The sequence below is a fragment of the Mixophyes fleayi genome, chromosome 3 (assembly GCF_038048845.1).
Source record: "Mixophyes fleayi isolate aMixFle1 chromosome 3, aMixFle1.hap1, whole genome shotgun sequence".
NCBI classification, from domain to species: domain Eukaryota; kingdom Metazoa; phylum Chordata; class Amphibia; order Anura; family Limnodynastidae; genus Mixophyes; species Mixophyes fleayi.
The window spans coordinates 96793725-96811866 of NC_134404.1; the positions used below are offsets into that span (position 1 = coordinate 96793725).

At 41.5% G+C, this 18142-nt stretch overlaps 1 protein-coding gene across 3 annotated transcripts in view; it reads left to right on the forward strand.

Annotated features, from left to right (window-relative positions):
* The window catches only part of KCNAB1 (potassium voltage-gated channel subfamily A regulatory beta subunit 1), a 267571-nt gene that overhangs the window by 243191 nt on the left and 6238 nt on the right, over positions 1–18142 (forward strand). For all 3 annotated transcript variants that reach the window (XM_075202037.1, XM_075202038.1, XM_075202039.1), the window contains exons 9-13: positions 9163–9248; positions 12318–12438; positions 13842–13936; positions 16087–16207; positions 17728–17816. In XM_075202037.1, coding sequence (XP_075058138.1) covers positions 9163–9248; positions 12318–12438; positions 13842–13936; positions 16087–16207; positions 17728–17816 — 512 coding nt within the window. The remainder of the gene's footprint in view (positions 1–9162; positions 9249–12317; positions 12439–13841; positions 13937–16086; positions 16208–17727; positions 17817–18142) is intronic.

An 18142-nucleotide genomic window follows, 5' to 3' on the forward strand; every position in this document is an offset into this window, starting at 1 on the left:
CATATCTATGATGGGCTGAGAGAGTGGCACTTACCTATGATGTCACAGCCAAGCGCCACACTCCCACTCTGAGGAGTAGAGGATGCCGCCCTCATTTCTTTCTTGCTAAGTAAGGAAGCAGCGAGGGTGGGGACACAATGTCTGAGAGAAGGAGCTCTATTTCCGAGGGATGATGGGCTCCACCAAGGGCACCACCAGAACTAGTACTGGCCCTGCCTCTAAGAACTGTTGGTGGAACTACCTATGAACAGAGTGCCTTTGCTGATATCTGTGATATGTGTCAGCGGTGTTGGTGGTGGATATTAAGCCACAAGATGCTTTTATCGTAACCAAGTTTGTTAGTTTATTTTGAACAGCTGCAACAGATGTTATATGCAGGTGTTCACAGTTATAATTCCTGTCAGGCAAGCAGTAATGCAAATATATATACAGTCTAATGCAGACCACATATAAACAGATGTTATATGCAGGTACTCACAGTTGTAATTCCTGTCAGGCAGGCAGTAATGCACATATAATATATATATATATATATATATATATATATATATATATATATATATATATACAGTCAAATGCAGACCATACATGAACAGATGTTATATGTAGGTACTCACAGTCAGGCAGGCAATAATGCACATATATAATATACAAGTTAACCCGTGCATGATACTCATGCATTCTAGTCAAATCAAGCTACTTAAGGTGTTAAAAAGGTTCTTGTCATGCATTTGGGGCTAGGCCAGGCCTCCTCAGGGGAAGAGCGTTACTTCCCGACGCAAGCGCCCTTTTTTAACGTGGTTTTGTCCACATGTCACCACCTCATCATTTTTCTCCATCACCTCATCCTTCATCTTTATCGCCACATCTATCCAGATGTCTATCCAGACACAGGGATCTCTCTCAGCGGTCCTGAGTATCACACTCCTCTCACTCTGTCACCCCCGGCAACCACCAACTACTCCCCACTGTCACCCCCGGCAACCACCAACCACTCCCAACTGTCACTTCTCCTTCAAGAAATATATATATATATATTTTTAAAATCTTTATAAACACTTTTAACAATTAACAAATTAAATTAACAAATTAAAAACATCTTAGTATACCAAATTTCAGCTCTTTCTGAGTTTTTTTTTCCACACACACTAAGAATTTAGTAGGTCAGTGTATAACTCTGCCCAGCAGGTGGCGCTGCAGCAAATTTCAGCCCTTTCTGAGGTTTTTTTTCCACACACACTAAGAATTTAGTAGGTCAGTGTATAACTTCGCCCAGCAGGTGGCGCTGCAGCTTGTTTGTTTTTTTTCAAACACAGACACACGTCACTAGGCTTTTATATAGTAGATATATTGTGGCAATGAAGGCAGTTTGCCACATACTAGTATAGGACAGACTAGTAGTTTCCTTGAGAACCTGCAGGCTGAGGATTCAGACAGGATTAAACACACACACACACACACACACACATAAACACACACACACACACACACAAATGAAGTAAAAAGCTATTGCACAGCTTTGGAAGGAAGCTTAAATAGCCGAGCTTGTGCTGTGAGTGGTGCAGCTAGTGCCAACAAGTGTCCAGTGTCGAGTTAGGGAACTAACTGTACAGTTAGTTATTAGGGCTGTAGGACTTTGTAAATATTTTGAGTATTTTTGGTGTGATTTTGGTGTGACTGCTGAAACCACTGCAGAAGCTGTATGATCCATCCTGACAAGAGAATAAACAGCAAAGTGGTTGAGCAAAACCTGTGTGAGGAGTTTTTAGTTTGCGTGCTTTTCCCAATACAGTATATACAGTCTAATGCAGATCACATATAAACAGATGTTGAACATACATTGTGGGCAGGCTCCGTTTTATATTTAGAGCATCAGGTAACACTTTGAATGCGGCTAAACAGGTAAATATTAATATTTGTGGACACTGGCATGTTTTTCTTCTGATAACGGTCACTGAAAGAATGGCGGTAAAACCGTACTTCCGTTCCGCGCATGTGCAGTCGCACCATGCGAACGTCTGGAGGCTGCCCCACTTCCTGTCGTCACTAGACCATCGAGGATAATTACACAACAGTAGGAGATGGAGGGTAGTGCTCCCCATTAACAAGAACTAGTGATACAACTAGATGCCTTACTAATGTTACCTGAGGCATTACTCAGTGATGTCATTTGTTGATAGTGAATTGATAGGATGCAATATTACAAATATTGGTTAGCCCCCCCCAAAATGGCTGCCTTCTCTGTGTGTACTCGATAGGTATACTTTAAGAGGGTACATATTACACTTAACAAGGTCCCTACTAACAACATAGAAAGAATAATCACTTGTAGTTAGCACATCAATAAAGAATTTATCTTAATATATGGATGAGCAAACAAGTTAGAGGAACTCACCAGAACAGTGTTAGAGTACTTTTTGTTACAGTTAGTTTTCTGGATAGCATATTTCCAGTCAGTTTATGTAGCTGGGAATAAGATTGCAGCACATACAACACAACTTAGCAGTCATGTTGTCATCTATCAGTCTTTGTACGTTTTCCTGGTTTGCAGTGTTTATTGTTATGTATTGGTTTATATAATATAACACTGTTTTATCATTTGTGGCTGAACATTTGTGTGTGCATCTTTTTAAGACAAATATTTAGTGATTCAATTTGATTATTTTAAAAATTGAGAAGTGTTCAACCTTTTTATGATTTAAGCAGTAAAACTACAGCAAAGACCCCAGCTATTGTTCTCAGTGGCAACAGAATGTACTTTTACAACAGTTGTCCAACACCTTCCTTAATATAATATACTCCCCACTCTGTCTAGCAAATGGGGAGAGGTCCCCTCTGGGGTTCACCCTGTCACCTGAAGCTGAGAGCCGGCTGTTGGCACTTGGTGAGTCTGTCTCCTCATACCAACAAAGCTATATCAATAAACAATGAATGAAGAGCTATGCATGGCTGGTAGAACTCACATTTTCCACTGCGGATGGGAGGGGATGAAATATTAAAGAGGGATTTCTAAAAGTGGGCAACCTCATATTGCTGTCTAATCTGGCTTTTATAAACTTTCTAAAAATAATGATCAACGATGGAACAATGCCGGTAAAATGTGTAAGTGTTTACACCAGTGTGGGCTAACCTGTGACACTCCAGGTGTTGTGAAACTACAAGTTCCAGCATACCGTCCAGCAAAAAGCTGCTATATATTGGCAAAGCATGCTGGGAGTTGTAGTTTCACAACACCTGGAGTGTCAAAGGTTAGCCAACACTAGTTTACACAATCACGACCAGCAGTGTAGGCAGATATCTGTAGAGTCACACTCATTTCAGCAGATGCGTAAGAGAAATGAAGATCAGAGATCTAAAGGCACATTGTAGGTGTGTACACATGAATCGCCATGCTCATCAGAACTTTCAATTGTGGGTGAAATCGTTACATAAATCGCATCTGAAGTAAGGCTGCATAGGTGTGTAACCAGCTTTACTCTTTAAGAATATTCATTTTTTTATAGGTTAAACAACTAAATTACTGTAATTTTTTATGTTAATTGTGCCATTTACTATGATAATTTTCTTGTTTCATAATGGACATACATTACAGCTATCTGGGTATTTTATTTATCATTTAAGTCATTGACCAGGAACATTTTTAGATGAATACACAAACAATGTCACTTTGATTGGTTTTATCCAGAAGACATTTGTCTGCTCACATACTTACCTCTCACTTTCTAAATGAATTAACCTGGGCTCAAATAATTAATTCATGTAATAAAAGCGTTTTACATCAAAGCATGAACTTCACCCAGATTAAGTCAGTCAGAAACCCAGTTCTAAATTCTGGAGCAGAGAATTATATCCTGGGGGAAATGTAAGACAGCGTGGCTATCTTTTACACAATATAAAACATTTTTTTATATAGTTCCTAATACGACAATGTATCATACTATTAAGTTGCTTCATTATGAAACAATGTGTACCATAGATTTTAATATTTTTTTACTTGTACTTTTGTTACTATTATTTTTTCCAGAACAGTATTATTCTGTAATGGTCAATTATAAAATAGCTAACCTTTAGAACTGTGGAACACTGCACTGACCGCTGTATAGTACAAGTAGAGATTTAGGGGTATATTTACTAAACTGCGGGTTTGAAAAAGTGGGGATGTTGCCTATAGCAACCAATCAGATTCTAGCTATCATTTTGTAGAAGGTACTAAAGAATTGAAAGCTAGAATCTGGTTGGTTGCTATAGGCAACATCCCCACTTTTTCAAACCCGCAGCTTAGTAAATATACCCCTTAGTGTATTTCTGCTAATTTATGCATTAGCACTGCTCTAAGCTGAGAGATCTGGACATGATACTGTTAAAACTTGAAAATGTTTAGAAAAGTCCTCTGTGCAAGGTTTTACTGACTGAACATCAGATTGTCAATGCTGCTGGTTTCTTTAATAGATTGTATCTCTAGTTCTAGTTCCATTAAATCATTGGCTTCAATGTTGTAGTTGGGTTTGGAACTTCAGACCAATGAGGGGAACTTTGCATTTTTATTTTATTTTTAAGGTCAAAACACCTATTCTATTAATTATTCAAACTGTGTTACTAAAGTGTGCTTTACCACTTCTATGTAATTAACTAGCCAGCTATACGTTCACCAACTACCTAAACATTGTACATCGGTGCTCTTGTCTCCTGATGTGGTCTGGTAATTTATACAAAGGTAATGTACGACTCCCGTGTGTGAGACTATGTTTTGTTAATTACAGATTAATGTATTATTTATATCATTACTATCAATATTGAATACCAAAAAAAACTAATGAGAAGAGTTTGTTATTTGTCCTCTAGTAACAGAAAGTCCAGTGAGGAAAAGTGCGTAGAAAATAAATGGGACTTATACTATGATGAGTTCCAGAATACAGAACATACATGAAAAAGAGCATGTGTATGAATTTATCAGCCTGAAGTTTTTAAAACCAAATCAACAGATGCGATGTGTTTTGGCAAGATAAAGCATGATCGTGGGAGCGTGCACACTGGTACAATATCTGATAATTACATCAGTGTATACCCAGCTTTACTTACATGTCCTTGTTTCTTTATCATAAAAGAACTTGGCAGACAACCAACACTACTGTTAGTTGTAACAAAGTTTCTGTGCAGTGTAAAAGCAGTTAACCTTTATTGAAGGCAGCAGAACAGGTGAAACACAATGTTTAAAAATCAGGTTACTGTATTATGAATTAAGGGATAGGAATATCTTGTTACGGGTCTTTGTGAGCACAGGCTGTGAACTGATTTTCACCACACAATTGGGTACATTTAGAAAACTGTTTTTTTTTAAACAAAACAAACAACACAATTAAATGTTTGTTTTTAATGAGATTTATTAACAGAAAATTGAAATAAAATTATTGAATGAGGGACAGGTACACAAAAATGCTTCAGGTCCAATGACAACTACTTGAAGCACCGTTTCAACAGGAGGTTTCTATTGCTGTGACTAGAGGGGGAAAAAAATTCTCTCTTAATGCTCAACAGGATAGGCTGAAAAAAATCACCCTACCCAACTACAAGAACTGAATCGTTGGTCTCACAGTCTGGCTGAAAGCTGGGTGCTGTGTGACCCTGCGGAGAGGTGTGTAAGTGCGCGGACCAGTAAGATGGTAAAACCCCAGAGATTGCACATTCTTATTGGTCCTCCCACTCAAGGTTGTAGCAAGGATCCATGGCACCCAGAGCATGCCCCATCCCCCCACTGATTTAATTCTGGCAAATTCTAAGGTTGGCAAATTTTATCACAAGGAGTGAGGCTCAACCAGAGCAAAAAAATGTAGGTAGCCCAGTGACCCAGCCTAAGGTAGCCCACTATGGGACCAGCCTGCGGGCAGATACCTCCAAGCCAGGCTAGTCCCTGTCCCCTTGGATCTTTATTTTCTCTCGGTTCCCTCAACTCCTTCTCTCCCCCAGCCTCATTTCTGCCTCACCATTACTTTCCTTACTGACTCCTTCCCTGTGGCACTATCCAGGCCCATTTATTTTCTTTTTTTTTCTCTTCTTTACCTCCATCTGCATATTCAAGTGTAGCAGACATGACATAACAATGCTGCAACCTTTAAGGGGCAGAAGGAGGTGAAAGAAGACAATAAAAAAAGCACCTGTAGAGTATGGATGAGTTACATTCTAGGGGGGCATTGACCCTGATGGCCCCTGCCGCACCTGCTGGGGCCTCACAGTCCTTCTAGCCCTCGGAGCACATAGTACGCCCATGCTATGCCACTGCTTCCTCACACCCCATTCTACACCCATGTTATATTGGTAAGCAAACATGATTTGCAGTTGCTATAGTACAGAAACAGCGGAGCCCCAAGGGAACCAGTTTCAGTCGTTCCTGGGGCTCCACTAATAGGAAGCGGCAGGTAAGTAAAAATGTATTGTGAAAATGTAAATATTGCTTTAATAGTGACACACCAAATGTAAATGTCACACCTGTGGCCTTGCACTCCGATGACGTTCAACATTAGTCCCAGGAGGAAGGTCAGGAAATACAAAAAATCTTTGTAATAAGTTGGTTAAATACTAAATACTAAAAAGAACATTTTAACTTCAAAGACACTTTTAAACATATACAAATGACCGCAGGCACTTATGGCAGGTGTGATTTAATGAACGTTCATTTTATTGGTAAATACAGCATATTTTCTAACAAGAATAAAAAATATCAGTATATTTCCCTGAATTCCCACATTAACCACACTAAATAAAAATAAACGTGTCCTGAAATTATATACATCCAGATGATAGAAATTGTTGCATGAAACCATGAATGGTTGTATCTGTGAAACACTGCCCCCTTGTGTTTAAAATAGTAACTAATGATTTCCAAAGCTGCAAAATGAATTGCTCATTCCTTGTGCAACCCTGTGGGTGCAAGTCAGCAAAGATAGGGCCAAGGAAATAATTGATTTGGTTTTTTTCACCAAAACTAATAAATAAATATAGACAGACTGTGAAAGGCCAATATGTTTTACTGCAGATGACTGAATGTCTAGTTGTTGTTCTCTATTTAGCTTGGCTTTCTCACAGCTGAAAATATTTCAGACAGTAGGATTTATTCTTAATAGCATTTTGTGATAATAACATGAGAGCTAAAATGTATGAAGACTAAATTCCATAGGTGAAATATGGTACAGTTTTCCCAGTACCAGAAGTGGGAATAAACTATGTTAGATACAAAGATAGCTATGTAATTCATTTCACCACTTCAGTTGTAGTTGTGATTTGTTTTTACAATACAAGCGTGTGGGGCATAGCTTAGAACAATCTGTGGTCAGAAAATACACACACATTATAATGGTACTTTATACACAAGGCTCAACACACTACTGTGGAATTAGTGTTAATAATAAAAATAATGTAGCCAATCTTTGTAACAGAACGTACACAGGCCAAACCAACCTGTTGCCAGTGGATTTATTTGTCTATATGTAATGGAACCAGGCCAATTCACAAATAGGCTTCTCTAAAACTAGACTTTCAATGATGTTTTAAACATTTTTGTAACCTGGAGTTAGATCGTCAATCCTGCACAGCTCCCCTCAAATTCCTATCTTCTGTAGACAATCAATGCAAAAACACCACAGATTATACTGCCAACTGTTATGTTTTGTGTGGGACATGCAATGAAGTTCATACTTCAAACTTGTTGGACTGTTTGTAGGTCAGTGACATAATTCATACATAATATACAACTGCAAGGGGCAACATGCAGCCAGCAGAGGTCTTAATATCTTCAGTCTTCTTCATACAGTGTGTAGAAGGTATGTCCATGATTAAATGCTGTTGTCTTCTTACCAAATAGCCAGCTATAAGTCATCCTACTCTTGAAGCAGCATGAATACTTTATGCTAAAAGTGCTTTTATCTAATAAGGGAATCTCTCTTTGCAAAGATATTGGGCCCTGATTCATTAAGGAGAGTTAAGCAAAAAATTGAGTAAGTTTTCTTACTCAAGTTTCCTAGACAAAACCGTGTTGCAATACAAGGGGTGCAAATTAGTTTATTATTTTGCATATAAGGAAAATACTGTCTGTTTTTTCATGTAGCACACACATGCTTGATGGCTTATTTGTAAACTGAAATTTAAAGTGGATATAGAACATGCCCTACCCTAAATGTAAATCTGTCATTAAATTTAAAATTTACCTCCCCCTCCAATGCAACATGGTTTTGCCTTACTTACTTACTTTTACTTAACTTTCCATAATGAATCAGCCCCCTTATGGGCAGAAGGACCACTTGTGATGCACCTGAAAAATGTCATGTTTATTATCACTGCTATACATTTTGGGGCTTATGTAGAAGTGGACACATATGCATGCAGAACATATTTACAGAAAAGATGCATGTTAGTGTATTTATGCACACATGTTGAGCCAGATGCATCTCTCATGGCGTAGGGAAAACATAGAGTTGTGGCTCGACAGTGTTAGTAGTAAATACTAAAGTCACATTTGTACACAATATAATAATGTAATGCAAAAGTCGCTTGTTCCATGGAACAGTCAATACACAATAAACCAATCGGAAACAGTTAGACAGTGCTGCTGATAGTCATCATCATTACCTATTTTTGCACCAGTCCTCTAATAACAGGACACAACTCCTAAAAGCAGGCGCGGGCTGGGAGGCATCAGCCCGGGGGGTGCACAGGCAGCTGCATCACATGTCATGTGATGCGGCCGCCGGTAATATAAAAGAAAATATTGCATCCACGGCGGGGGACGGGGGGAGGCGGTCGGCCTGAACAGCCGTTAGACTGAGCGGCCCGGGTGCCCGCTGCCCCCCTGCCCCCTGGTCCAGTCTGCCCCTGCCTAAAAGGCGTACCTGTGGATGGGTCACGTCTTATTGTGTCACAGTTACGTGAACACACCATTACTGTACTAAGCCTATGCTTGCTGCCCCCTCCTGCCCATGTTCCTCCTCTACAGGCATAAGGAGTTGTAAACCAATGGTATGTCATGTCTACATGTGAATGTATACGGATGTATTCTTGCTGGAAAATGTGAATATTACTCAACAAGCAGACGACTATCCAATTCTAAGTGAGCCCCTATGTTCTTAAAATGTATTTGCTCTAATTTAAGTTCATTTGATCTTTTTTACCTAGAAATTGTCAGGGCGATGTCCTATGTAATTAATCAAGGGATGGCAATGTACTGGGGAACATCGCGCTGGAGTGCAATGGAGATTATGGTACAGTATACACAGACCGTATTATGTAACCACACTAAGACAGAGTGTACTAATCTGTAGTGCAGAGTAACATGGAAGAGGAATACATCAGAAAAGTATATAGTGCTATAAATATGACACAGCAAAACTAATCTTATTAGTAACAGAGGGAGCATGGATTGACGTTCCAAGGACACACCAGCTCCTTAGTACTTACATACTCTGTACTTTTAACATTCAAATATACTGGATAACACATATCCAACATGGTATTATTTGCATAGGAATTACCACTAACAAATGTTTCTATTGTACATTGTGCTCTGAATCAAACTACAGTTCACACAATGGGTTATATTTATTAGGACACATCAGTTTAGTAAATGAACCTCGGAGCAGAAGTTAGCTAAAGGTTTAGCTGGGAAACTGACACTAGTGCTCAGATATATGCATATGGCAGTGATTCCCAAACTGTACGCCGCATCGATCTCACAGGGGGTGCTGCGGCGATCTCACAGGAGTGCTGCAGCAATCTCACAGGAGTGCCGCAGCGATCTCACAGGGGTGCCGCAGCAATCTTACAGGGGTGCCGCAGCAATCTTACAGGGGTGCCGTGGCGATCTCATAGGGGTGCTGCGGGGATCTCATAGGGGTGCCGCAGCAATCTCACAGGAGTGCCGCAGCAATCTCACAGGAGTGCCGTGGCGATCTCATAGGGGTGCTGTGGCGATCTCACAGGGGGTGCTGTGGCGATCTCACAGGGGGTGCTGCGGGCATCTCATAGGGGTGCCGCAGCAATCTCACAGGAGTGCTGCAGCAATCTCACAGGAGTGCCGCAGCAATCTTACAGGGGTGCCGCGGCAATCTTACAGGGGTGCCGCGGCAATCTTACAGGGGTGCCGTGGCGATCTCATAGGGGTGCTGCAGCAATCTCACAGGAGTGCCGCAGCAATCTTACAGGGGTGCCGCAGCAATCTTACAGGGGTGCCGCAGCAATCTTACAGGGGTGCCGTGGCGATCTCATAGGGGTGCTGCGGGGATCTCATAGGGGTGCCGCAGCAATCTCACAGGAGTGCTGCAGCAATCTCACAGGAGTGCCGTGGCGATCTCATAGGGGTGCTGTGGCGATCTCACAGGGGGTGCTGCGGGGATCTCATAGGGGTGCCACAGCAATCTCACAGGAGTGCTGCAGCAATCTCACAGGAGTGCCGCAGCAATCTTACAGGGGTGCCGTGGCGATCTCACAGGGGGTGCTGCGGGGATCTCATAGGGGTGCCGCAGCAATCTCACAGGAGTGCCGCAGCAATCTTACAGGGGTGCCGTGGCGATCTTACAGGGGTGCCGTGGCGATCTCATAGGGGTGCTGTGGCGATCTCACAGGAGTGCCGCAGCAATCTTACAGGGGTGCTGCGGGGATCTCATAGGGGTGCCGCAGCAATCTCACAGGGGTGCCGCAGCAATCTTACAGGGGTGCCGTGGCGATCTCATAGGGGTGCTGTGGCGATCTCACAGGAGTGCCGCAGCAATCTTACAGGGGTGCTGCGGGGATCTCATAGGGGTGCCGCAGCAATCTTACAGGGGTGCCGCAGCAATCTTACAGGGGTGCCGTGGCGATCTCATAGGGGTGCTGCGGTGATCTCATAGGGGTGCCGCAGCAATCTCACAGGAGTGCTGCAGCAATCTCACAGGAGTGCCGCAGCAATCTTACAGGGGTGCCGTGGCGATCTCACAGGGGGTGCTGCGGGGATCTCATAGAAGTGCCGCAGCAATCTTACAGGGGTGCCGTGGTGATCTCATAGGGGTGCTGCGGTGATCTCATAGGGGTGCCGCAGCAATCTCACAGGAGTGCCGCAGCAATCTTACAGGGGTGCCGTGGCGATCTCATAGGGGTGCTGTGGCGATCTCACAGGAGTGCCGCAGCAATCTTACAGGGGTGCCGCAGCAATCTTACAGGGGTGCCGTGGCGATCTCACAGGGGGTGCTGCGGGGATCTCATAGGGGTGCCGCAGCAATCTCACAGGAGTGCTGCAGCAATCTCACAGGAGTGCCGCAGCAATCTTACAGGGGTGCCGCAGCAATCTTACAGGGGTGCCGCAGCAATCTTACAGGGGTGCCGTGGCGATCTCATAGGGGTGCTGCGGGGATCTCATAGGGGTGCCGCAGCAATCTCACAGGAGTGCTGCAGCAATCTCACAGGAGTGCCGTGGCGATCTCATAGGGGTGCTGTGGCGATCTCACAGGGGGTGCTACGGGGATCTCATCGGGGTGCCGCAGCAATCTCACAGGAGTGCTGCAGCAATCTCACAGGAGTGCTGCAGCAATCTCACAGGAGTGCCGCAGCAATCTTACAGGGGTGCCGTGGCGATCTCATAGGGGTGCTGTGGCGATCTCACAGGAGTGCCGCAGCAATCTTACAGGGGTGCCGCAGCAATCTTACAGGGGTGCCGTCGCAATCTTACAGGGGTGCCGTGGCGATCTCATAGGGGTGCTGCGGGGATCTCATAGGGGTGCCGCAGCAATCTCACAGGAGTGCTGCAGCAATCTCACAGGAGTGCCGTGGCGATCTCATAGGGGTGCTGTGGCGATCTCACAGGGGGTGCTGCGGGGATCTCATAGGGGTGCCGCAGCAATCTCACAGGAGTGCTGCAGCAATTTCACAGGAGTGCTGCAGCAATCTCACAGGAGTGCCGCAGCAATCTTACAGGGGTGCCGTGGCGATCTCATAGGGGTGCTGTGGCGATCTCACAGGAGTGCCGCAGCAATCTTACAGGGGTGCCGCAGCAATCTTACAGGGGTGCCGTCGCAATCTCATAGGGGTGCTGTGGTGATCTCATAGTGGTGCTGTGGCAATATCACAGGGGGCGCTGCAGCCAAGGCTGGTGGTAAGCTGGGTAAGCAAGGCGGGGGACTACATTATTTTGGCTTAGGGGTGCCTTTAAAAAATGATGGAGACCCAAAGGGTGCTTTGAACTGAGAAAGTTTGGGATCCGCTGGCATATGGAGACTTACTGATATCTACACATAACTCTATGTATAACTGCATACAGTAAGTACATATTTTTTTTATTTTATCTAATTGCTTTATTTTAGGAAGCGTACTCTGTAGCAAGACAGTTCAACATGATCCCTCCAGTGTGTGAGCAAGCAGAATATCATCTCTTTCAAAGAGAGAAGGTGGAGATCCAGCTGCCTGAGCTGTACCACAAGATAGGTAAATCTGTTATTTACAAAGTAAAATATTCATCCACCTTGATAAAATATAGTTCTTCATCCCACCTCTTTCTAGACAAATATGGTTTAGCTTGGAGTCTACTGACCATGTTAGGGTGCTTACTGCTACAACTAAATGTTCAGCACTTAATAGAGCTCCCAGGTTTCGGCTTTCTCTACAGCCACTCACAATGTGCTGTTGTAAAACAACTGAATATCACATTTTAATCATCTATAGATATCAGGGGAGCCTGGGGGAGATAGAAACCAGATCATATGAGGTTACGGTTAGGACCCAGGAGATGTGTATCTACAGTCTTGGTCAATGCTGGAACATGATTCTCTCAAAAGTGGGTGGAATGAGAAAATCTTTTTTAGGCTGAGAAACAATAACAAAAGTGATGGTGCTAGAAAATGATGTATCACCTCGCCATTAGTTATTATTTTTATACCAGTTTTATTTATGTTTGGGACCTAAGTCCTAACTTTCATTGAACATGTTAGCACAGATTGACTAATTTAAAGTTAATATAAATTCCTAGACAATTTAGAAACTTGCATTATCACGAAGAAAGATCAAATTGTGATCAAAATGCAGGTTGGGAACCTTCTGGTTTTAGTTCGACAATGACTTGATTTAATGTTTGCAGGTAAGCTTCTGTGCCCAATATAAGGGTGCGAAACTGATGCACCTTTCATGCGCACAACTTGCATCCATTTCTTACATATGCAGCCAATTGTGCTTACAGATCAGGGGGTGGTAATGGGCAAATGAGGTACAGTAAGGATGTGCAGTTCTAGAGTTCATGATTGTCGTTACATCTTTGCTACAAACACATCTATATTTTAAGATGCCACTCAAAATACAGAAGTGGAAATGCCAGTGTACAGATATATATTTGCTTGTATGAATACAAAAAATTCAACCTTAAATTAGGTCTAAAGGGGCTGAATTTAATTCCACGCAAGGTGCGGGTGGACATCGCCTCCATGCACATAATAACGGCTATTATGATTAGAAGTCTACACTCCTTTTTCAGCACACATGATATGTCTCCACCGACTGTCCTGGAGACACTTACAGAAATCTCTGCTCATTTTCCCTCACATCCCACAGACATGCACTGACAAATAACTGGAGATTTCTTACCATAATAGCCGGTAATATGAGCTTCTGAACATGGAGACGATGTGCAGCGCACCATGCGCTGAACTGAATCTGCCCCTTCGGGCTTTAAGTGTCTGTTGTATTTTGTCCTTATGATTTGGCGTGAAAGCGTGTACTTAATGAATATGTACAACCCCCTCATGAGGATCCTGATTTTGTGTTACATTATTGCATTAACATGTCACAGAATGATAGACTATAAAAAACACTGAACTGTCATATGGTTTGTTTCCCAGGAGTTGGTGCAGTAACGTGGTCTCCACTAGCTTGTGGAATTATCTCAGGGAAATATGAGAATGGAGTTCCAGAAAGCACGCGGGCGTCCATAAAGGTACTCATAGCAGTAATGTAACAGGCACACAGGCTTGAATTAGGCCAAGTGTAATCATGCATCATAAGGCATTTTAGCACTATTTGCAATATACCAACTCAGATAACTAAGCCATGCACTTGGATTGCTCTTTACAAAGCCTTATTGACTGCCTTCAAAATGGTCTACACAGTCAAGGATGTGCAGTTTGCAATTCGATTGATTTTTCGTTCTTATGCTGGTAACAATCAGGGGCGCTAGGTAAGGAACCTGATGCTGTACCCAGTAAATCTCAGTTGTGCTAGACTCACCTTGATCAGAGATAGAACGATATTGGGTGAAGAGGTGAAACCATAATGCTTCTAGCTATTTGCGTTGGCTACCCAGGGGCAGTATAATGTGTACAACAGTTTTCAGCTGCAGAATGATGGCTTCCACTCCGGGGAAACTACAGGTTGCGGCCCCTGGGCTAGTCTTACTTGCCAGCTGAATAAGGGTGGTCAGGAAACAAGATAAATTCAGGACTGGCAAACACAGCCAGAAAAGGCCGGGTCTGCACACTGAGGATAAGACAGGATAAATATATATACAATATGCAGCTCAAACAAGTAGTATACAGAATCTATTGTTCAGATAGAGGAGCCCAGGCAGAACGGGATTAAATAGTCAAGTGAATGATGCCCAAGCAAAGCAACCACCATGGTGTGCCCATCTAAGGAGATGGGTACCTCCATGGGGCACAGCAAATGGGCCATATGTGCATGAATTAGCACAGCTGGAGAGACAGGTTTGTTACAATGTTAGATATATATATATATATATATATATATATATATATACAACCAGAGTTTCCTAGCAATTAAAAGTTCAGTTGTTTAAATGTCTTGTGCTATTTCTCTGCATTTTATAATCATGCCGTATTGACTAATACACATATTAGTGCATACATTTTTGTTTCATGTAACTTTGTGAGGGCTGAAGCCAATTCCTTTTTTTATATTATAGAATAACATTTGTGTATTCAGAAAATAATTTCAAAATTCACCCTCTTCCGGCTGGATGATGCCATGATAGGCATAGTGCTACCAACCTCTGAATACGCAGGGCACATCACAGCAGCTGTAGTGAATAGACCTTTTACAGCTCACATTTTTTTATATAAGTTTGGGAGGAAAAACAAACAATTGCCAATTTCCTCTAACCGATCCATCTGTCTGTATGCAGACACTAATCAGACAACTTCAGATGGGGAAAAACAAACATAGATTGGAAGATGTCTGATGAGAGTGCGCATTCTATTAGCAGTAGTCTAAAGCTGGGTACACACTACAGGTTTATAACCCGATTATTGTGCCAATCACAAAATAAACAACCGTTAGATCTAATATTGCATTAGTGTGTACAGTCCCATGATCATGTTTTATCATACTTAAACACATTGTATTGTTTGATTTGATTTTATAAACTGACTAAAACTCTCTGTAAGTGATGGAACAAATTCTGCAGTGTGTATACACTCACAATCAGGATCTCCATAGAGTTTACAGAGTCACGATCTTCTCAGAAGATGGTAATGACAGATGAAGTGTGCAGAACTGAAGGTAAATTGTGTAAAACATGTAGGTGTGTACACATGAATCGGCACACTGATCGGGAATTTCAGTCATTGGTAAAATCGCTAGAGGTATCACATCGGGAGAAATTTTCTGTAGTGTGTACCCAGATTTAGAAGGGTTTTGCCTATAAAGAGTGAAACAGAACCAGCAGATTTTGAGGAGCATTAAAACAATATATGTGTGTTCTCTTATATATGTGTGTTCTCTTATACAAATATTTTTGATAGTTTTGTAAAATACTATAGACTACCATTGCATTTGTCCCCATTCTTAAATGACTTGCCTGTGTACTGTACTGTTTGCTGTACTTTAGTTATATCAGGTCCTTTCTATATAGAATGCAATACTCAATATGTTACAGTGTTGAAGCACTGATGGGAATGAAAAATCCTTCATCAATGTATAACACATGTCTTAAACTTTAGATCTGTTCCTTACAAAGTGGAGTATTAAAGTACAGACACACATCTTTATCTAAATGATCTCATATTAGAAATTAATTTTACTTTATTATTGTTATTCTTCCCATTATTTCTGCTTGTGTCATGTCGTCAGTGCTACCAGTGGTTAAAGGACAAAATACTGAGCGAGGAGGGCCGCAAGCAGCAAACTAAGCTGAAAGACTTGGTACCAATTGCAGAACGTCTTGGGTGCACTTTGCCACAGCTGGCCGTAGGTAAGAATATATGTGCACAAACATAGTATCGAAATCTAGGCTCCTTCTTTGAAATGTAAACTGACAGTGATTTAAATAGAGTAATTTAATATATCAATGCACATGTCGTTTTCATCTCTCTTCTTACTGCAGCTTTCTTCTGACTGTCTTTCCTTAGAACCCTGATAATCTGCTTTGTCCAGCTTTATTTTTTTATTGAGGGCTATTGGCTCATTAATCATAAGAACATATTCTATTAAACATTGGAGATTTCCACACTAGACTTAAAAAGGAACAATGCCTATATTCATCAATTGATAATAAAATTACTTGCAAATGAAATTCTTCTACTGCCTTTTATACTATAAATACTAATATTTATTTAACATGTTAAGTTCTCTGTAGGAAATTCCAGTCGACTTGTATCAAGTAATTATGAACTTATACCCATCTGGGGAACCCTAGTTTATACTTATCAATAACAGCAGATCTTAGCAAGAAGCACAGTCTGACTACTGATACCTTAATAAATAGTTTGATTGGGTAGCATTTAATACAACAGAGTATACAATACATTTATATGCTGTTTCTCCTCAATATTAATGCAAATAATAAATTTCTAATAATCTTATAATTATATCATGAATAGGATATTAAAAAACTCATTTTGTGTTTTGCCTCATGGGATCTATAATGTTTAATGCCAAACAATGATGATTTGGCTTTCAATATGCTTATAACATCTTTAATATACCATACTAAAACTGTACTAAAACTAATTGTTTAATTCTATTATGTTTATGCTTATATTTTACCTTGTTGCATTAAGTAGAAATAAAAAAGAAAATATCTAGAAAAGAATAAGGCTCCTTTATTGTGGAAAAGCACAAAGAATTCTGGGAGCACAATGCGCCTGCCAGCAGGGTGAACAGTCCAATCTATATGAGTCCTATGCTCTGGATACTTAGGCTGATATAATAAATGGCCAAAAGCCCTATTGCCGGCAGAAAACTGATTTTTTTTGCCCACGACAGGGCCTTTTCTCATCTTTGTCCTATACACCTATTTAACAAATATTGTTAATGATAAATTGTTGCAAGATTGATAAATAGGTCCCACTGTCTTATTCTTAGAAAGGTTCGTCCCTCTCATAATCATAACCACTGTGACTTGAAGCTTCCTTTTCAAAGTAACATAAGAAACTTAATGTAGCTCAATGGCAACAGAAATAGTACCACCATGGAGGGAATTCAATTGCTGCAATGGGCCGCCGGACATTGCCTCGATGTCTGGCTGCGCACAATGCCGTACAGAATCTCCGCTCATTTTCCGTTGCTTCCCATAGGTAGTTTTGAGTAAAAACTCTCCTGCGATGTGTCTCTGTGGACATATTGTGGCACCTTGCGGCCAATTGAATACCCCCCCCATATATTGGCATGGAGTCAGTGTAGGAAGTCTAGAACATGTCAGTGGCCTGTTGCACCTGTATTATGCTCTATACATACAGTCCTGCTGACATCTGTGATGCCTCTGTCTTGTAGCTTGGTGTCTGCGGAATGAGGGAGTGAGTTCTGTCCTGTTAGGGTCCTCTAATCCAGAACAACTGGTAGAAAACCTCGGAGCCATACAGGTAAGTGCAGATGTTATAATGAAGGGTTATATTCATACTGAATAAAAATGTCTGAGGTAATATGCATTATAAATATATTACCAGCCATCAAGTTATGTAAGTCTATATACAGGACACTGAACATCAAGGTGACTTGCGATTTCCTTATATTTAGATATTGTTTATAATGAATGCTGATGAGCTGACATTTGACTATGTGGATCTGGTCACTACTCTATGACTAGAGCAATATTCTGCTACTACAGGGCAGGTTTCTTACCGTCTCACTATACTCGCCAGGCTCACTTGCTGCATTCTGAATGCATTATCCTAGCACTTATCACAAG